This window comes from Scyliorhinus torazame, chromosome 22, assembly GCF_047496885.1.
Source record: "Scyliorhinus torazame isolate Kashiwa2021f chromosome 22, sScyTor2.1, whole genome shotgun sequence".
Taxonomy (NCBI): domain Eukaryota; kingdom Metazoa; phylum Chordata; class Chondrichthyes; order Carcharhiniformes; family Scyliorhinidae; genus Scyliorhinus; species Scyliorhinus torazame.
This window is the reverse complement of record NC_092728.1, coordinates 12,292,257-12,314,158: the sequence shown is the minus strand read 5'-3', so window position 1 is coordinate 12,314,158 and position 21,902 is coordinate 12,292,257. Positions and strand designations below refer to the sequence as shown.

Below are 21,902 nucleotides of genomic sequence, written 5' to 3'. Positions count from 1 at the left end.
ACAGTCTGCACGTTAACACAGAACCTCCGCACAGTCTGCACGTTAACACAGAACCTCCGCACAGTGTGCACGTTAACCCAGAACCTCCGCACAGTCTGCATGTTAACCCAGAACCTCCGCACAGTCTGTACGTTAACACTGAACCTCCGCACAGTCTGCACGTTAACGTAGAACCATCGCTCAGTCTGCGGGTTAACACAGAACCTCCGCAGTCTGCACGTTAACCCAGAACCTCCGCAGTCTGCACGTTAACCCAGAACCTCCGCACAGTCTGCACGTTAACCCAGAACCTCCGCACAGTCTGCACGTTAACACATAACCTCCGCAGTCTGCACGTTAACACAGAACCTCCGCACTGTCTGCACGTTAACCCAGAACCTCCGCACAGTCTGCACGTTAACACAGAACCTCTGCACATTCTGCACGTTAACCCAGAACCTCCGCACAGTCTGCACGTTAACCCAGAACCTCCGCAGTCTGCACGTTAACCCCGAACCTCCGCACAGTCTGCAGGTTAACCCAGAAACTCCGCACAGTCTGCACGTTAACCCAGAACCTCCGCACAGTCTGCACGTTAACCCTGAACCTCCGCACAGTCTGCACGTTAACCCAGAACCTCCGCACAGTCTGCACGTTAACCCAGAACCTCCGCACAGTCTGCACGTTAACCCAGAACCTCCCCACAGTCTGCACGTTAGCACAGAACCTCCGCACAGTCTGCACGTTAACCCAGAGCCTCCGCACAGTCTGCACGTTAACCCAGAACCTCCACAGTCTGCACGTTAACCCTGAACCTCCGCACAGTCTGCACGTTAACCCAGAGCCTCCGCACAGTCTGCACGTTAACCCAGAACCTCCGCACAGTCTGCACGTTAACCCAGAACCTCCGCACAGTCTGCACGTTAACCAGAACCTCCGCAGAGTCTGCACGTTAACCCAGAACCTCCGCACAGTCTGCACGTTAACCCAGAACCTCCGCACAGTCTGCACGTTAACACATAACCTCCGCAGTCTGCACGTTAACACAGAACCTCCGCACTGTCTGCACGTTAACCCAGAACCTCCGCACAGTCTGCACGTTAACACAGAACCTCTGCACATTCTGCACGTTAACCCAGAACCTCCGCACAGTCTGCACGTTAACCCAGAACCTCCGCAGTCTGCACGTTAACCCCGAACCTCCGCACAGTCTGCATGTTAACCCAGAACCTCCGCACAGTCTGCACGTTAACCCAGAACCTCCGCACAGTCTGCACGTTAACCCTGAACCTCCGCACAGTCTGCACGTTAACCCAGAACCTCCGCACAGTCTGCACGTTAACCCAGAACCTCCGCACAGTCTGCACGTTAACCCAGAACCTCCCCACAGTCTGCACGTTAGCACAGAACCTCCGCACAGTCTGCACGTTAACCCAGAGCCTCCGCACAGTCTGCACGTTAACCCAGAACCTCCACAGTCTGCACGTTAACCCTGAACCTCCGCACAGTCTGCACGTTAACCCAGAGCCTCCGCACAGTCTGCACGTTAACCCAGAACCTCCGCACAGTCTGCACGTTAACCCAGAACCTCCGCACAGTCTGCACGTTAACCAGAACCTCCGCAGAGTCTGCACGTTAACCCAGAACCTCCGCACAGTCTGCACGTTAAGCAAGAACCTCCGCACAGTCTGCACGTTAACCCAGAACCTCCGCACAGTCTACACGTTAACCTAGAACCTCCGCACAGTCTGCACGTTAACCCAGAACCTCCGCACAGTCTGCATGTTAACCCAGAACCTCCGCACAGTCTGCACGTTAACCCAGAACCTCCGCACAGTCTGCACGTTAACCCAGAACCTCCGCACAGTCTGCATGTTAACCCAGAACCTCCCCACAGTCTGCACGTTAACACAGAACCTCTGCACAGTCTGCACGTTAACCCAGAACCTCCGCACAGTCTGTACGTTAACCTTGATCCTCCGCACAGTCTGCACGTTAACACAGAACCTCCGCACAGTCTGCACGTTAACCCAGAACCTCCGCACAGTCTGCACGTTAACCCAGAACCTCTGCACAGTCTGCACGTTAACACAGAACCTCCGCACAGTCTGCACGTTAACCCAGAACCTCCGCAGTCTGCACGTTAACCCAGAACCTCCGCACAGTCTGCACGTTAACACAGAACCTCCGCACAGTCTGCACGGTAACACAGAACCTCCGCACAGTCTGCACGTTAACCCAGAACCTCCGCACAGTCTGCATGTTAACCCAGAACCTCCGCACAGTCTGCACGTTAACCCAGAACCTCCGCACAGTCTGCACGTTAACCCAGAACCTCCGCACAGTCTGCATGTTAACCCAGAACCTCCCCACAGTCTGCACGTTAACACAGAACCTCTGCACAGTCTGCACGTTAACCCAGAACCTCCGCACAGTCTGTACGTTAACCTTGATCCTCCGCACAGTCTGCACGTTAACACAGAACCTCCGCACAGTCTGCACGTTAACCCAGAACCTCCGCACAGTCTGCACGTTAACCCAGAACCTCTGCACAGTCTGCACGTTAACACAGAACCTCCGCACAGTCTGCACGTTAACCCAGAACCTCCGCAGTCTGCACGTTAACCCAGAACCTCCGCACAGTCTGCACGTTAACACAGAACCTCCGCACAGTCTGCACGGTAACACAGAACCTCCGCACAGTCTGCACGTTAACACAAAACCTCTGCAGTCTGCACGTTAACACAGAACCTCCGCACAGTCTGCATGTTAACCCAGAACCTCCGCACAGTCTGCATGTTAACCCAGAACCTTCGCTCAGTCTGCATGTTAACCCAGAACCTCCGCACAGTCTGCACGTTAACACTGAACCTCCGCACAGTCTGCACGTTAACGCAGAACCTCCGCACAGTCTGCACGTTAAACTTGAACCTCCGCACAGTCTGCACGTTAACCCAGAACCTCCGCACAGTCTGCACGTTAACTCAGAACCTCCCCACAGTCTGCACGTTAACACAGAACCTCCCCACAGTCTGCACGTTAACCTTGAACCTCCGCACAGTCTGCACGTTAACCCAGAACCTCCGCACAGTCTGCACGTTAACCCAGAACCTCCGCACAGTCTGCATGTTAACCCAGAACCTCCGCACAGTCTGCACGTTAACCCAGAGCCTCCGCAGTCTGCACGTTAACCCAGAACCTCCGCACAGCCTACACGTTAACCCAGAACCTCCGCATAGTCTGCACGTTAACCCAGAACCTACGCACAGTCTGCACGTTAACACAGAACCTCCGCACAGTCTGCACGTGAACACAGAACCTCCGCACAGTCTACACGTTAACCCAGAACCTCCGCACAGTCTGCACGTTAACCCAGAACCTACGCACTGTCTGCACGTTAAACCAGAACCTCCGCACAGTCTGCACGTTAACCCAGAACCTCCGCACAGTCCGCACATTAACCCAGAGCCTCCGCACAGTCTGCACGTTAACACAGAACCTCCGCACAGTCTGCACGTTAACTCAGAACCTCCGCACAGTCTGCACGTTAACCCAGAACTTCCCCAGTCTGCACGTTAACCCAGAACCTCCGCACAGTCTGCACGTTAACACATAACCTCTGCACAGTCTGCACGTTAACACAGAACCTCCGCACTGTCTGCACGTTAACCTAGAACCTCCGCACAGTCTGCACGTTAACACAGAACCTCTGCACATTCTGCACGTTAACCCAGAACCTCCGCAGTCTGCACGTTAACCCAGAACCTCCGCACAGTCTGCACGTTAACCCAGAACCTCCGCAGTCTGCACGTTAACCCCGAACCTCCGCACAGTCTGCATGTTAACCCAGAACCTCCGCAGTCTGCACGTTAACCCAGAACCTCCGCACAGTCTGCATGTTAACCCTGAACCTCCGCACAGTCTGCACGTTAACCCAGAACCTCCGCACAGTCTGCACGTTAACCCAGAACCTCCGCACAGTCTGCACGTTAACCCAGAGCCTCCGCACAGTCTGCACCTTAACCCAGAACCTCCACAGTCTGCACGTTAACCCAGAACCTCCGCAGTCTGCATGTTAACCCAGAACCTCCGCACAGTCTGCACGTTAACCCAGAACCTCCGCACAGTCTGCATGATAACCCTGAACCTCCGCACAGTCTGCACGTTAACCCAGAACCTCCGCACAGTCTGCACGTTAACCCAGAACCTCCGCACAGTCTGCACGTTAACCCAGAGCCTCCGCACAGTCTGCACCTTAACCCAGAACCTCCACAGTCTGCACGTTAACCCAGAACCTCCGCACAGTCTGCACGTTAACCCTGAACCTCCGCACAGTCTGCACGTTAACCCAGAGCCTCCGCACAGTCTGCACGTTAACCCAGAACCTCCGCACAGTCTGCACGTTAACCCAGAACCTCCGCACAGTCTGCACGTTAACCAGAACCTCGGCAGAGTCTGCATGTTAACCCAGAACCTCCGCACAGTCTGCAATTTAACACAGAACCTCCGCAGTCTGCACGTTAACCTAGAACCTTCGCTCAGTCTGCACGTTAACCCAGAACCTCCGCACAGTCTGCACGTTAACCCAGAACCTCCGCAGTCTGCACGTTAACCCAGAACCTCCGCACAGTCTGCACTTTAACCCAGAACCGCCGCACTGTCTGCACGTTAACCTAGAACCTCCGCAGTCTGCACGTTAACCCAGAACCTCCGCACAGTCTGCACGGTAACCCAGAACCTCCGCACAGTCTGCACGTTAACCAGAACCTCCGCAGAGTCTGCACGTTAACCCAGAACCTCTGCACGTTAACACAGAACCTCCGCAGTCTGCACGTTAACCTCGAACCTCCGCAGGCTGCACGTTAACCCAGAACCTCCGCACAGTCTGCACGGTAACCCAGAACCTCCGCACAGTCTGCACGTTAATCAGAACCTCCGCACAGTCTGCACGTTAACCCAGAACCTCCGCACAGTCTGCACGTTAACCCAGAACCTCCGCGCAGTCTGCACGTTAACCCAGAACCTCCGCACAGTCTGCACGTTAACACAGAACCTCCGCACAGTCTGCACGTTAACCCAGAACCTCCGCACAGTCTGCACGTTAACACAGAACCTCCGCACAGTCTGCACGTTAACACAGAACCTCTGCACATTCTGCACGTTAACCTTGAACCTCCGCACAGTCTGCACGTTAACCCAGAACCTCCGCAGTCTGCACGTTAACCCAGAACCTCCGCACAGTCTGCACATTAACCCAGAACCTCCGCACTGTCTGCACTTTAACACAGAACCTCCGCAGTCTGCACGTTAACCTAGAACCTTCGCTCAGTCTGCATGTTAACCCACAGCCTCCGCACAGTATGCACGTTAACTCAGAACCTCCGCACAGTCTGCACGTTAACCCGGAACCTCCGCACAGTCTGCACGTTAACCCAGAACCTCCGCACAGTCTGCACGTTAACACAGAACCTCCGCACAGTCTGCACGTTAACCTAGAACCTCCGCAGTCTGCACGTTAACCCAGAGCTACCGCACAGTCTGCACGTTAACCCAGAACCTCCGCACAGTCTGCACGTTAACCCAGAACCTCCGCACAGTCTGCACGTTAACCTAGAACCTCCGCACAGTCTGCACGTTAACACAGAACCTCTGCACAGTCTGCACGTTAACCTTGAACCTCCGCACAGTCTGCACGTTAACCCTGAACCTCCGCACAGTCTGCACGTTAACCCAGAACCTCCGCACAGTCTGCACGTTAACACACAACCTCCGCACAGTCTGCACGTTAACCTCGAACCTCCGCACAGTCTGCACGTTAACCCAGGACCTCCGCAGTCTGCACGTTAACCCAGAACCTCCGCACAGTCTGCACGTTAACCCAGAACCTCCGCACAGTCTGCACGTTAACCCAGAACCTCCGCACAGTCTGCACGTTAACCCAGAACCTCTGCAGTCTGCACGTTAACCCAGAACCTCCGCACAGTCTACACGTTAGCCTAGAACCTCCGCACAGTCTGCACGTTAACCCAGAACCTCCGCACAGTCTGCACGTTAACCCAGAACCTCCGCAGTGTGCACGTTAACCCAGAACCTCCGCACAGTCTGCACGTTAACCCAGAACCTCCGCAAGTCTGCACGTTAACACATAACCTCTGCACAGTCTGCACGTTAACACAGAACCTCCGCACTGTCTGCACGTTAACCCAGAACCTCCGCACAGTCTGCACGTTAACACAGAACCTCTGCACATTCTGCACGTTAACCCAGAACCTCCGCACAGTCTGCACGTTAACCCAGAACCTCCGCACAGTCTGCACGTTAACCCAGAACCTCCGCAGTCTGCACGTTAACCCCGAACCTCCGCAGTCTGCATGTTAACCCAGAACCTCCGCACAGTCTGCACGTTAACCCAGAACCTCCGCACAGTCTGCACGTTAACCCTGAACCTCCGCACAGTCTGCACGTTAACCCAGAACCTCCGCACAGTCTGCACGTTAACCCAGAACCTCCGCACAGTCTGCACGTTAACCCAGAAACTCCCCACAGTCTGCACGTTAACACAGAACCTCCGCACAGTCTGCACGTTAACCCAGAGCCTCCGCACAGTCTGCACGTTAACCCAGAACCTCCACAGTCTGCACGTTAACCCAGAACCTCCGCACAGTCTGCACGTTAACCCAGAGCCTCCGCACAGTCTGCACGTTAACCCTGAACCTCCCACAGTCTGCACGTTAACACAGAACCTCCGCACAGTCTGCACGTTAACCCAGAGCCTCCGCACAGTCTGCACGTTAACCCAGAACCTCCACAGTCTGCACGTTAACCCAGAACCTCCGCACAGTCTGCACGTTAACCCAGAGCCTCCGCACAGTCTGCACGTTAACCCTGAACCTCCGCACAGTCTGCACGTTAACCCAGAACCTCCGCATAGTCTGCACGTTAACCCAGAACCTACGCACAGTCTGCACGATAACACAGAACCTCCGCACAGTCTGCACGTGAACACAGAACCTCCGCACAGTCTACACGTTAACCCAGAACCTCCGCACAGTCTGCACGTTAACCCAGAACCTACGCACTGTCTGCACGTTAAACCAGAACCTCCGCACAGTCTGCACGTTAACCCAGAACCTCCGCACAGTCCGCACATTAACCCAGAGCCTCCGCACAGTCTGCACGTTAACACAGAACCTCCGCACAGTCTGCACGTTAACTCAGAACCTCCGCACAGTCTGCACGTTAACCCAGAACTTCCCCACAGTCTGCACGTTAACCCAGAACCTCCGCACAGTCTGCACGTTAACACATAACCTCTGCACAGTCTGCACGTTAACAAAGAACCTCCGCACTGTCTGCACGTTAACCTAGAACCTCCGCACAGTCTGCACGTTAACACAGAACCTCTGCACATTCTGCACGTTAACCCAGAACCTCCGCAGTCTGCACGTTAACCCAGAACCTCCGCACAGTCTGCACGTTAACCCAGAACCTCCGCAGTCTGCACGTTAACCCCGAACCTCCGCACAGTCTGCATGTTAACCCAGAACCTCCGCACAGTCTGCACGTTAACCCAGAACCTCCGCACAGTCTGCATGTTAACCCTGAACCTCCGCACAGTCTGCACGTTAACCCAGAACCTCCGCACAGTCTGCACGTTAACCCAGAACCTCCGCACAGTCTGCACGTTAACCCAGAACCTCCCCACAGTCTGCACGTTAACACAGAACCTCCGCACAGTCTGCACGTTAACCCAGAGCCTCCGCACAGTCTGCACCTTAACCCAGAACCTCCACAGTCTGCACGTTAACCCAGAACCTCCGCACAGTCTGCACGTTAACCCTGAACCTCCGCACAGTCTGCACGTTAACCCAGAGCCTCCGCACAGTCTGCACGTTAACCCAGAACCTCCGCACAGTCTGCACGTTAACCCAGAACCTCCGCACAGTCTGCACGTTAACCAGAACCTCGGCAGAGTCTGCATGTTAACCCAGAACCTCCGCACAGTCTGCACTTTAACACAGAACCTCCGCAGTCTGCACGTTAACCTAGAACCTTCGCTCAGTCTGCACGTTAACCCAGAACCTCCGCACAGTCTGCACGTTAACCCAGAACCTCCGCAGTCTGCACGTTAACCCAGAACCTCCGCACAGTCTGCACTTTAACCCAGAACCGCCGCACTGTCTGCACGTTAACCTAGAACCTCCGCAGTCTGCACGTTAACCCAGAACCTCCGCACAGTCTGCACGGTAACCCAGAACCTCCGCACAGTCTGCACGTTAACCAGAACCTCCGCAGAGTCTGCACGTTAACCCAGAACCTCTGCACGTTAACACAGAACCTCCGCAGTCTGCACGTTAACCTCGAACCTCCGCAGGCTGCACGTTAACCCAGAACCTCCGCACAGTCTGCACGGTAACCCAGAACCTCCGCACAGTCTGCACGTTAATCAGAACCTCCGCACAGTCTGCACGTTAACCCAGAACCTCCGCACAGTCTGCACGTTAACCCAGAACCTCCGCAGTCTGCACGTTAACCCAGAACCTCCGCGCAGTCTGCACGTTAACCCAGAACCTCCGCACAGTCTGCACGTTAACACAGAACCTCCGCACAGTCTGCACGTTAACCCAGAACCTCCGCACAGTCTGCACGTTAACCCAGAACCTCCGCACAGTCTGCACGTTAACACAGAACCTCCGCACAGTCTGCACGTTAACACAGAACCTCTGCACATTCTGCACGTTAACCTTGAACCTCCGCACAGTCTGCACGTTAACCCAGAACCTCCGCAGTCTGCACGTTAACCCAGAACTTCCGCACAGTCTGCACATTAACCCAGAACCTCCGCACTGTCTGCACTTTAACACAGAACCTCCGCAGTCTGCACGTTAACCTAGAACCTTCGCTCAGTCTGCATGTTAACCCACAGCCTCCGCACAGTATGCACGTTAACTCAGAACCTCCGCAGTCTGCACGTTAACCCGGAACCTCCGCACAGTCTGCACGTTAACCCAGAACCTCCGCACAGTCTGCACGTTAACACAGAACGTCCGCACAGTCTGCACGTTAACCTAGAACCTCCGCAGTCTGCACGTTAACCCAGAGCTACCGCACAGTCTGCACGTTAACCCAGAACCTCCGCACAGTCTGCACGTTAACCCAGAACCTCCGCACAGTCTGCACGTTAACCTAGAACCTCCGCACAGTCTGCACGTTAACACAGAACCTCTGCACAGTCTGCACGTTAACCTTGAACCTCCGCACAGTCTGCACGTTAACCCTGAACCTCCGCACAGTCTGCACGTTAACCCAGAACCTCCGCACAGTCTGCACGTTAACACACAACCTCCGCACAGTCTGCACGTTAACCTCGAACCTCCGCACAGTCTGCACGTTAACCCAGGACCTCCGCAGTCTGCACGTTAACCCAGAACCTCCGCACAGTCTGCACGTTAACCCAGAACCTCCGCACAGTCTGCACGTTAACCCAGAACCTCCGCACAGTCTGCACGTTAACCCAGAACCTCTGCAGTCTGCACGTTAACCCAGAACCTCCGCACAGTCTACACGTTAGCCTAGAACCTCCGCACAGTCTGCACGTTAACCCAGAACCTCCGCACAGTCTGCACGTTAACCCAGAACCTCCGCAGTGTGCACGTTAACCCAGAACCTCCGCACAGTCTGCACGTTAACCCAGAACCTCCGCAAGTCTGCACGTTAACACATAACCTCTGCACAGTCTGCACGTTAACACAGAACCTCCGCACTGTCTGCACGTTAACCCAGAACCTCCGCACAGTCTGCACGTTAACACAGAACCTCTGCACATTCTGCACGTTAACCCAGAACCTCCGCACAGTCTGCACGTTAACCCAGAACCTCCGCACAGTCTGCACGTTAACCCAGAACCTCCGCAGTCTGCACGTTAACCCCGAACCTCCGCAGTCTGCATGTTAACCCAGAACCTCCGCACAGTCTGCACGTTAACCCAGAACCTCCGCACAGTCTGCACGTTAACCCTGAACCTCCGCACAGTCTGCACGTTAACCCAGAACCTCCGCACAGTCTGCACGTTAACCCAGAACCTCCGCACAGTCTGCACGTTAACCCAGAAACTCCCCACAGTCTGCACGTTAACACAGAACCTCCGCACAGTCTGCACGTTAACCCAGAGCCTCCGCACAGTCTGCACGTTAACCCAGAACCTCCACAGTCTGCACGTTAACCCAGAACCTCCGCACAGTCTGCACGTTAACCCAGAGCCTCCGCACAGTCTGCACGTTAACCCTGAACCTCCCACAGTCTGCACGTTAACACAGAACCTCCGCACAGTCTGCACGTTAACCCAGAGCCTCCGCACAGTCTGCACGTTAACCCAGAACCTCCACAGTCTGCACGTTAACCCAGAACCTCCGCACAGTCTGCACGTTAACCCAGAGCCTCCGCACAGTCTGCACGTTAACCCTGAACCTCCGCACAGTCTGCACGTTAACCCAGAGCCTCCGCACAGTCTGCACGTTAACCTTGAACCTCCGCACAGTCTGCATGTTAACCCAGAACCTCCGCACAGTCTGCACGTTAACCCAGAACCTCCGCACAGTCTGCACGTTAACCCTGAACCTCCGCACAGTCTGCACGTTAACCCAGAACCTCCGCACAGTCTGCACGTTAACCCAGAACCTCCGCACAGTCTGCACGTTAACCCAGAAACTCCCCACAGTCTGCACGTTAACACAGAACCTCCGCACAGTCTGCACGTTAACCCAGAGCCTCCGCACAGTCTGCACGTTAACCCAGAACCTCCACAGTCTGCACGTTAACCCAGAACCTCCGCACAGTCTGCACGTTAACCCAGAGCCTCCGCACAGTCTGCACGTTAACCCTGAACCTCCGCACAGTCTGCACGTTAACCCAGAGCCTCCGCACAGTCTGCACGTTAACCCAGAACCTCCGCACAGTCTGCACATTAACCCAGAACCTCCGCACAGTCTGCACGTTAACCAGAACCTCCGCAGAGTCTGCACGTTAACCCAGAACCTCCGCACAGTCTGCACGTTAAGCAAGAACCTCCGCACAGTCTGCACGTTAACCCAGAACCTCCGCACAGTCTACACGTTAACCTAGAACCTCCGCACAGTCTGCACGTTAACCCAGAACCTCCGCACAGTCTGCACGTTAACCCAGAACCTCCGCAGTCTGCACGTTAACCCCGAACCTCCGCACAGTCTGCACGTTAACCCCGAACCTCCGCACAGTCTGCACGTTAACCCAGAACCTCCGCACAGTCTGCACGTTAACCCAGAACCTCCCCACAGTCTGCACGTTAACCCAGAACCTCCCCACAGTCTGCACGTTAACCTTGAACCTCCGCACAGTCTGCACGTTAACCCAGAACCTCCGCACAGTCTGCACGTTAACCCAGAACCTCCGCACAGTCTGCACGTTAACCCAGAACCTCCCCACAGTCTGCACGTTAACCCAGGACCTCTGCACAGTCTGCACGTTAACCCAGAAACTCCGCACAGTCTGCACGTTAACCGTGATCCTCCGCACAGTCTGCACGTTAACACAGAACCTCCGCACAGTGTGCACGTTAACCCAGAACCTCCGCACAGTCTGCATGTTAACCCAGAACCTCCGCACAGTCTGTACGTTAACACTGAACCTCCGCACAGTCTGCACGTTAACGTAGAACCATCGCTCAGTCTGCAGGTTAACACAGAACCTCCGCAGTCTGCACGTGAACCCAGAACCTCCGCAGTCTGCACGTTAACCCAGAACCTCCGCACAGTCTGCACGTTAACCCAGAACCTCCGCACAGTCTGCACGTTAACACATAACCTCCGCAGTCTGCACGTTAACACAGAACCTCCGCACTGTCTGCACGTTAACCCAGAACCTCCGCACAGTCTGCACGTTAACACAGAACCTCTGCACATTCTGCACGTTAACCCAGAACCTCCGCACAGTCTGCACGTTAACCCAGAACCTCCGCAGTCTGCACGTTAACCCCGAACCTCCGCACAGTCTGCATGTTAACCCAGAACCTCCGCACAGTCTGCACGTTAACCCAGAACCTCCGCACAGTCTGCACGTTAACCCTGAACTTCCGCACAGTCTGCACGTTAACCCAGAACCTCCGCACAGTCTGCACGTTAACCCAGAACCTCCCCACAGTCTGCACGTTAACACAGAACCTCCGCACAGTCTGCACGTTAACCCAGAGCCTCCGCACAGTCTGCACGTTAACCCAGAACCTCCACAGTCTGCACGTTAACCCTGAACCTCCGCACAGTCTGCACGTTAACCCAGAGCCTCCGCACAGTCTGCACGTTAACCCAGAACCTCCGCACAGTCTGCACGTTAACCCAGAACCTCCGCACAGTCTGCACGTTAACCAGAACCTCCGCAGAGTCTGCACGTTAACCCAGAACCTCCGCACAGTCTGCACGTTAAGCAAGAACCTCCGCACAGTCTGCACGTTAACCCAGAACCTCCGCACAGTCTACACGTTAACCTAGAACCTCCGCACAGTCTGCACGTTAACCCAGAACCTCCGCACAGTCTGCATGTTAACCCAGAACCTCCGCACAGTCTGCACGTTAACCCAGAACCTCCGCACAGTCTGCACGTTAACCTTGAACCTCCGCACAGTCTGCACGTTAACCCAGAACCTCCGCACAGTCTGCATGTTAACCCAGAACCTCCCCACAGTCTGCACGTTAACACAGAACCTCTGCACAGTCTGCACGTTAACCCAGAACCTCCGCACAGTCTGCACGTTAACCTTGATCCTCCGCACAGTCTGCACGTTAACACAGAACCTCCGCACAGTCTGCACGTTAACCCAGAACCTCCGCACAGTCTGCACGTTAACCCAGAACCTCTGCACAGTCTGCACGTTAACACAGAACCTCCGCACAGTCTGCACGTTAACACAGAACCTCCGCACAGTCTGCACGTTAACCCAGAACCTCCGCAGTCTGCACGTTAACCCAGAACCTCCGCACAGTCTGCACGTTAACACAGAACCTCCGCACAGTCTGCACGGTAACACAGAACCTCCGCACAGTCTGCACGTTAACACAAAACCTCTGCAGTCTGCACGTTAACACAGAACCTCCGCACAGTCTGCATGTTAACCCAGAACCTCCGCACAGTCTGCATGTTAACCCAGAACCTTCGCTCAGTCTGCATGTTAACCCAGAACCTCCGCACAGTCTGCACGTTAACACTGAACCTCCGCACAGTCTGCACGTTAACGCAGAACCTCCGCACAGTCTGCACGTTAAACTTGAACCTCCGCACAGTCTGCACGTTAACCCAGAACCTCCGCACAGTCTGCACGTTAACTCAGAACCTCCCCACAGTCTGCACGTTAACACAGAACCTCCCCACAGTCTGCACGTTAACCTTGAACCTCCGCACAGTCTGCACGTTAACCCAGAACCTCCGCACAGTCTGCATGTTAACCCAGAACCTCCGCACAGTCTGCACGTTAACCCAGAACCTCCGCACAGCCTACACGTTAACCCAGAACCTCCGCATAGTCTGCACGTTAACCCAGAACCTACGCACAGTCTGCACGTTAACACACAACCTCCGCACAGTCTGCACGTTAACGCAGAACCTCCGCACAGTCTGCACGTTAAACTTGAACCTCCGCACAGTCTGCACGTTAACCCAGAACCTCCGCACAGTCTGCACGTTAACTCAGAACCTCCCCACAGTCTGCACGTTAACACAGAACCTCCCCACAGTCTGCACGTTAACCTTGAACCTCCGCACAGTCTGCACGTTAACCCAGAACCTCCGCACAGTCTGCATGTTAACCCAGAACCTCCGCACAGTCTGCACGTTAACCCAGAACCTCCGCACAGCCTACACGTTAACCCAGAACCTCCGCATAGTCTGCACGTTAACCCAGAACCTCCGCACAGTCTGCACGTTAACCCAGAACCTACGCACTGTCTGCACGTTAAACCAGAACCTCCGCACAGTCTGCACGTTAACCCAGAACCTCCGCACAGTCCGCACATTAACCCAGAGCCTCCGCACAGTCTGCACGTTAACACAGAACCTCCGCACAGTCTGCACGTTAACTTAGAACCTCCGCACAGTCTGCACGTTAACCCAGAACTTCCCCACAGTCTGCACGTTAACCCAGAACCTCCGCAGTCTGCACGTTAACCCAGAACCTCCGCACAGTCTGCACGTTAACCCAGAACCTCCGCACAGTCTGCACGTTAACCCAGAACCTCCGCACAGTCTGCACGTTAACACAGAACCTCCGCACAGTCTGCACGTTAACCCAGAACCTCCGCACAGTCTGCACGTTAACCCAGAACCTCCGCAGTCTGCACGTTAACCCAGAACCTCCCCACAGTCTGCACGTTATCCCAGAACCTCCGCACTGTCTGCACGTTAACCCAGAACCTCCGCACGTTAACCCAGAACCTCCACACAGTCTACACATTAACCCAGAACCTCCGCGCAGTCTGCACGTTAACCCAGAACCTCCGCACAGTCTGCACGTTAACCCAGAGCCTCCGCACAGTCCGCACGTTAACCCAGAGCCTCCGCACAGTCTGCACGTTAACCCAGAGCCTCCGCACAGTCTGCACGTTAACCCAGAGCCTCCGCACAGTCTGCACGTTAACCCAGAACCTCCGCACAGTCTGCACGTTAACCCAGAACCTCCGCGCAGTCTGCACGTTAACCCAGAACCTCCGCACAGTCTGCACGTTAACCCAGAACCTCCGCACAGTCCGTACATTAACCCAGAGCCTCCGCACAGTCTGCACGTTAACACAGAACCTCCGCACAGTCTGCACGTTAACTCAGAACCTCCGCACAGTCTGCACGTTAACTCAGAACCTCCGCACAGTCTGCACGTTAACCCAGAACTTCCGCACAGTCTGCACGTTAACCCAGAACCTCCGCACAGTCTGCACGTTAACCCAGAACCTCCGCACAGTCTGCACGTTAACCCAGAACCTCCGCACAGTCTGCACGTTAACCCAGAACCTCCGCACAGTCTGCACGTTAACACAGAACCTCCGCACAGTCTGCACGTTAACCCAGAACCTCCGCACAGTCTGCACGTTAACCCAGAACCTCCGCACAGTCTGCACGTTAACCCAGAACCTCCGCACAGTCTGCACGTTAACCTAGAACCTCCGCACAGTCTGCATGTTAACCCAGAACCTCCACACAGTCTACACGTTAACCCAGAATCACTATATGTTTAACCGCTATCATTCCCCAAAGGCAGAGCTGACGCGGTTGGCTGGGTGTTAGGACAAAGCTGTAAAAGCAGTTTAATAAATCATGCACACTGACACCCGGACGAGCCAGGTACAAGCAGCCATACGCCAAACAATACAAAAGGAGGGCACGGTAGCCGAGGATGGCTTACGCAAAGCAACAAACAGAAATGACTTAGCAGCTTAGTAACACACAGGGGATCAGACCAGGCTTCCTATCCCGACATTTCTGTGCTTCCTTAACCACGGCCAACGCCCACCTCTCCAGCCAGGAAGCATCTCAAGCTGACTGAACAGAAACAGTGCGGGCAAAAAAGGTACAGAGCATGGAGAGCTCAAATCAAAGAGGAAGGGAGACACAGAGAATGTGTTGGCTAGTTACCGTGACAAACTAATGGTGACAAAGTGTGAAGGAAGAGTGCAGACCAGGTTTGTCTCGGGAGAGGCAGCTCTCTCACTCCCTCTCAGGACCTGGGACATCAGAGCTCTTCACACTGAACTGTTGGGAGTGTCAAAGATCTCTGTAGACTCCTCAGAGCCAGGTACCATTCACCACCTGTTAAAGATGAACCACGGGGCATGGGTGGGCGGGCGTGTGTGTGTGGAAGAGGCAAAGAAGGCTGGGGAAGAGATCCAGGAGAAGGAAGGGGGCGCGCGGCGGGAGAGGCAGAGCCCGCGCGCGGCGGGAGAGGCAGAGCCCGCGCGCGGCGGGAGAGGCAGAGAGCGCGCGCGGCGGGAGAGGCAGAGAGCGCGCGCGGCGGGAGAGGCAGAGAGCGCGCGCGGCGGGAGAGGCAGAGAGCGCGCGCGGCGGGAGAGGCAGAGAGCGCGCGCGGCGGGAGAGGCAGAGAGCGCGCGCGGCGGGAGAGGCAGAGAGCGCGCGCGGCGGGAGAGGCAGAGAGCGCGCGCGGCGGGAGAGGCAGAGAGCGCGCGCGGCGGGAGAGGCAGAGAGAGCGCGCGGCGGGAGAGGCAGAGAGAGCGCGCGGCGGGAGAGGCAGAGAGAGCGTGCGGCGGGAGAGGCAGAGAGCGCGCGGCGGGAGAGGCAGAGAGCGCGCGGCGGGAGGGGCAGAGAGCGCACTGTGGGAGGGGCAGAGGAATAAAATGGTCAGATTTTCAAGGGAAGAAACTAATGAACAAACTAACAACGTGGAAAAGAAAACAAAAAATGAATTGTCTTCACAAAACTGTGTGGAACCCCTTACGATCAGATCGGCTTCTAGAAACCAGTCTATTGGATGAACGCTGGTTCCGCATTGCCAGAGGCCTCAGGTGTGTTCAACACATCATCCCCACTGAGTGAAGAACCGGGGGCCGTGGTGATGGCAGAGAAACAGAGCGTGCGGAGGAAGAGGCAGAGAACGCGCAGAGCGCGCGCGGCGGGAGAGGCAGAGAGCGCGCGCGGCGGGAGAGGCAGAGAGCGCGCGCGGCGGGAGAGGCAGAGAGCGCGCGCGGCGGGAGAGGCAGAGAGCGCGCGCGGCGGGAGAGGCAGAGAGCGCGCGCGGCGGGAGAGGCAGAGAGCGCGCGCGGCGGGAGAGGCAGAGAGCGCGCGCGGCAGGAGAGGCAGAGAGCGCGCGCGGCAGGAGAGGCAGAGAGCGCGCGCGGCAGGAGAGGCAGAGAGCGCGCGCGGCAGGAGAGGCAGAGAGCGCGCGCGGCAGGAGAGGCAGAGAGCGCGCGCGGCAGGAGAGGCAGAGAGCGCGCGCGGCAGGAGAGGCAGAGAGCGCGCGCGGCAGGAGAGGCAGAGAGCGCGCGCGGCGGGAGAGGCAGAGAGCGCGCGCGGCAGGAGAGGCAGAGAGCGCGCGCGGCAGGAGAGGCAGAGAGCGCGCGCGGCAGGAGAGGCAGAGAGCGCGCGCGGCAGGAGAGGCAGAGAGCGCGCGCGGCAGGAGAGGCAGAGAGCGCGCGCGGCAGGAGAGGCAGAGAGCGCGCGCGGCAGGAGAGGCAGAGAGCGCGCGCGGCAGGAGAGGCAGAGAGCGCGCGCGGCAGGAGAGGCAGAGAGCGCGCGCGGCAGGAGAGGCAGAGAGCGCGCGCGGCAGGAGAGGCAGAGAGCGCGCGCGGCAGGAGAGGCAGAGAGCGCGCGCGGCAGGAGAGGCAGAGAGCGCGCGCGGCAGGAGAGGCAGAGAGCGCGCGCGGCAGGAGAGGCAGAGAGCGCGCGCGGCAGGAGAGGCAGAGAGCGCGCGCGGCAGGAGAGGCAGAGAGCGCGCGCGGCAGGAGAGGCAGAGAGCGCGCGCGGCAGGAGAGGCAGAGAGCGCGCGCGGCAGGAGAGGCAGAGAGCGCGCGCGGCAGGAGAGGCAGAGAGCGCGCGCGGCAGGAGAGGCAGAGAGCGCGCGCGGCAGGAGAGGCAGAGAGCGCGCGCGGCAGGAGAGGCAGAGAGCGCGCGCGGCAGGAGAGGCAGAGAGCGCGCGCGGCAGGAGAGGCAGAGAGCGCGCGCGGCAGGAGAGGCAGAGAGCGCGCGCGGCAGGAGAGGCAGAGAGCGCGCGCGGCAGGAGAGGCAGAGAGCGCGCGCGGCGGGAGAGGCAGAGCGCGCGCGCGGCGGGAGAGGCAGAGAGCGCGCGCGGCGGGAGAGGCAGAGAGCGCGCGCGGCAGGAGAGGCAGAGAGCGCGCGCGGCAGGAGAGGCAGAGAGCGCGCGCGGCAGGAGAGGCAGAGCGCGCGCGCGGCGGGAGAGGCAGAGAGCGCGCGCGGCGGGAGAGGCAGAGCGCGCGTGGCGGTAGAGGCAGAGAGCCGCAGAGAGCGCGTAGCGGGAGGCAGAGAGTGCCCAGTGAGCGCGCGCGGCCGGAGAGGCACAGAGAGCGCACGGCGGGAGAGGCAGAGAGCGCGCGGTGAGAGAGGCAGATAGCGTGCGGCGGGAGAGGCAGAGAGCGCACTGTGGGAGGGGCAGAGGAATAAAATGGTCAGATTTTCAAGGGAAGAAACTAATGAACAAACTAACAATGTGGAAAAGAAAACAAAAAATGAATTGTCTTCACAAAACTGTGTGGAACCCCTTACGATCAGATCGGCTTCTAGAAACCAGTCTATTGGATGAACGCTGGTTCCACATTGCCAGAGGCCTCAGGTGTGTTCAACACATCATCCCCACTGAGTGAAGAACCGGGGGCCGTGGTGATGGCAGAGAAACAGGCAACCTGGGCTCATTCCCCTGGAGTGTTAGTAACCGGGAAAGGGTTCAACGAGGTTAGTGTCTGCAATGGGAGGAACTCAACATCGACACAAATTAAAACGTTCAATCATGGAGCGGTTTAAAACAAAAACAAAGCATGCAAAACGGTTAAAAACGTAAGGAAAGTTTTAAACAAAGAAACTAAAACCACAAGTGCCCTGCAAGCGGCACAGGCATCATGCTAACCATGGCTGATTGCTGTTGTCTTCTGGCCCGTTGGCCCTCACGTACCATTTGTATGATGGCGTCGGCCTCGGCCTCCAGCTGCCGCACAGCTGCCTGGATGCTGCTCGCCGAGCCCATTGTTGAGGTGCCTGAGAAACAGGGGAAGGGAGGGAGTGTGAGTGCACGATCATCCTCGTTTCTCCACAAGATGGTGCCACCGTCTTGAGAAATGAAAAAAAAAAACCTTCCTCCTCACAAGACTATTCTGCTTCTGCAGAGCTGGCACTGTAACTGGCTTTAGCACGTTACAACAGCTTAATACGAAAGGGACAGGCCATTCAGCCTCTCGGTCTCCTCCGCCATTTAATAAGATCACAGTTGATCTGATAGAAACCTCAAATCTGCATCCCGCGGATCCCCCCCCCCCCCCCCCCCCCCCATAAACTTTCATCCCTTTGCTGACCAAGAATCTATCCACCTCAGTTTTTTTGAGAGAGTTCCAGAGGTTCTCGACCCTCTTGAGACCCCCCCTTCCCCCACCCACACACACATTTGTACCTAGTCTTCCAGTCTCCTTGGCCTTCTTGTTTGCCCGCCGGGTAGCATCCCGAAGTTGGATGATGACCTGCAGGATGCGAAGGAAGAATTTCTGTGTGGAGGTCTTGGACGTCAACATCGACATGGAGGGTAACTGGAGCTCTCGGCCTCCCAGCTGGCGTTTGTGAGAGGCCACGATGACCACGTTCTCCGCAGTGTCAAACCTAGAAGCAGGACAGGGGAGAAAACTGCTTCATTTAAAACTCCCAGAAGCTCTCCTACCCCCCCCCCCCACCTCCCACCTCCCCCCCCCCCCCCCACCTCCCACCTACCCCCCCCCCCCCCCCCCCCACCTATCTCTATGAGCCCCCCCTCCCCACCACCCATCTCTATGAGCTCCCCCCACCTCATTCAATTGGGACCTGAACCTATACTTTCGGCCAACATGCGCAGCAGCAGGGAGGGCCAGCACCATGTGCAGGGAGCCATCTTTCAGCCAAGACATCAAAGCGAGGGCTCTGCCTATCTGTTTCGGTGAATTCAAGGCAGAAGATCTTGTGTCCTGGGCAGCACGGTGGCGCAGTGGTTAGCACTGCTGCCTCACGGCGCCGAGGTCCCAGGTTCGATCCCGGCTCTGGGTCACTGTCCGTGTGGAGTTTGCACATTCTCCCAGTGTTTGCGTGGGTTACGCCCCCACAACCCAAATATGTGCAGGGTAGGTGGATTGGCCGCGCTAAATTGCCCCTTAACTGGAAAAATGAATTGGGTACTCTAAATTTATTTTTAAAAAGAACAAGATCTCGCGTCCTGATCGATATTTACCCCACAAAAATGGATGAACTGTCCATGGCCGTCTGTGAGGCCTTGACGTGCACAATCTGGGCCTTGGTGCTGGTGCGGCAGTTCGTTCCTGATCTTACTCAGAATTGCCACTTCACCATGCCCACGCTCACCAGCCAACCTGGCACAACCTGCTCAGCTTCCATGGACCAACTACTTAACTGTTTTACCCACCCAGCGGCGAAGGGAGTGGACAGTCCGTCAAGAGCTTTCTGCTCGGGTTGGGGGGTGCAATCTTACCTGCTCTGCATCTTTCCTTTTAACTTGGTCAGCTGAGGGTGGTCATCCGGCGTTCCTTCGGGCGACTGGCCATCAGAATGCGCTCTCCTCTGCTGGTCCAGGTTGTACTCTCGCAGCTCGGCCAGTAAAGTACCTGGAGGCCCCAGGGGGTAAAAGGACACAGGCCCGATTGGAAATGTGAATGGGCAGTGGAGGCAAATTCAAATGCTAATTTCCGAGAAAAATGCTACCTGAAGAGGGAGAAATCTGCAGGGACCTTGGGGAGAGCAGGGGCTGTAATCAAAGAGCTCTTTCAAAGGAGCCGGTACAGGCTTGCCGGGCAGAATGGCCACTTTCTGTTTGATGCTACGATAAATGCTGGGAGATGCACAGACGTGGACGAAAGATGTTCGAGCAAGATGGTCACCCTGAAGGGAGGTGTCGTTCCACTATTGAAGTGAATCATGGCTGCTTTGCTTACGGAGAGGTCATCGTTCCCGAGTCGCAAAAGCTCTCGCATTCGAGGCAGCTTTTGGGGCTCGTACCCTTACTCCTCATCCTCAAGCTAGCCATGTAGGCCCATAGGAAATCCAGATGTGGCGACTTCTAGTGACAGCCATGAGCTGATCGGGTACACACAAGGTGGCTCCTGCTTGGAGGAGTTGGTTTTGGCCCTTTCTATTGGGTGATTTCTGTGCAAAATGTGCGAAGTGACAGGAAGCTGTTGGTTTCTCCCGAGAGTGGAATATCAGCGGGGTGTCACACCCAGCACAAGTCGGTGAGAGTCATAGCTCAGGAGGACACGTGCGGCACAGCACCAACAGAAAAAATGGGGGGGGGTCATCGTCGTCTGCCACACTGCCAATGGAGCAATTGCTGTAACAGGAGATGCAGGAGGACTGGTCCAAGGTGATTGAGGGAATGGTGACCCCTTTTCACGAGATTCTGGATAGGTTGGAGAAGCCTCTGGAGTTGCATGGGGCACCGACCCGAGAGGTGAAAAGGGCGGTGTCTTCTGAGGCAGAAATGGTGATGTTGGGGAGGCCCGCAAGGTGCTGAGGGCGACGGTCACGACGTCAGAGGCCGGAGCGGGCAGCTATTTTAGGTGGGTACAAGTTAGAGGTGTTCGTGCGGGATCTATGCTAGGCGGGGAAGGCAGACCGTCAGTGATTTTAGTTCAGGTATATACCCCCAATTGGGACAATACAGAATTTGTTAAAATGTTGTTAGTGTCCATCCCAGACTTAGATTCGCATCAGCTGATAATTGGGGGGTGGAGGGGGGAAATTTAAACTGTAGGGTGGATAGGTCCAGCCCCAAGTCAATGGTCAAATCGGCATGGCAAAAGAGCTGGGCGTATTTATGGACCAGATGGGGCGGATGGATCCGTGGAGGTTTAGGCATCCGGCAGAGAGGGAGTATTCTTCTTCTCCTACGTACATCGGGTATACTCCCGTATTGATTTGTTTGTGGTGGGGAAGGCGGAGCTGTTGGGGGTTATGGGACGGAATACGGAGGGACAGTAATTTCGGATCATGTGCATGAGGCGGCAGATGGCTTCACGTGGGATTGTGCAGATGAGGGAGGCAGGAGGAGGGTTGGTGACGACGGCGAAAAAGAAAAATCAATGAGGCCTTCAATCAGGGGCTGTATAGATCTGAGCACCGGGGGGGGGGGGGGGGGGGGGAGAGAGAGAGAGAGAGAGAGAGAGAGAGAGAGAGAGAGAGAGAAGGAGGAGGACACAGAT

The 21,902-nt window shown here is 56.5% G+C and overlaps 1 protein-coding gene across 9 annotated transcripts in view; it reads right to left on the bottom strand.

Moving 5' to 3' along the window:
• Window positions 1–21,902, bottom strand: part of huwe1 (HECT, UBA and WWE domain containing E3 ubiquitin protein ligase 1) — a 262,886-nt gene that overhangs the window by 108,451 nt on the left and 132,533 nt on the right. For 6 of the 9 annotated variants that reach the window (XM_072487894.1, XM_072487900.1, XM_072487895.1 and 3 more), the window contains 3 exons: window positions 20,177–20,309; window positions 19,118–19,344; window positions 18,581–18,708 (listed from right to left, as the gene is read on the bottom strand). In XM_072487894.1, coding sequence (XP_072343995.1) covers window positions 18,581–18,708; window positions 19,118–19,344; window positions 20,177–20,309 — 488 coding nt within the window. The remainder of the gene's footprint in view (window positions 1–18,580; window positions 18,709–19,117; window positions 19,345–20,176; window positions 20,310–21,902) is intronic. The other 3 variants (XM_072487901.1, XM_072487897.1, XM_072487902.1) reach the window with 3 other exon arrangements.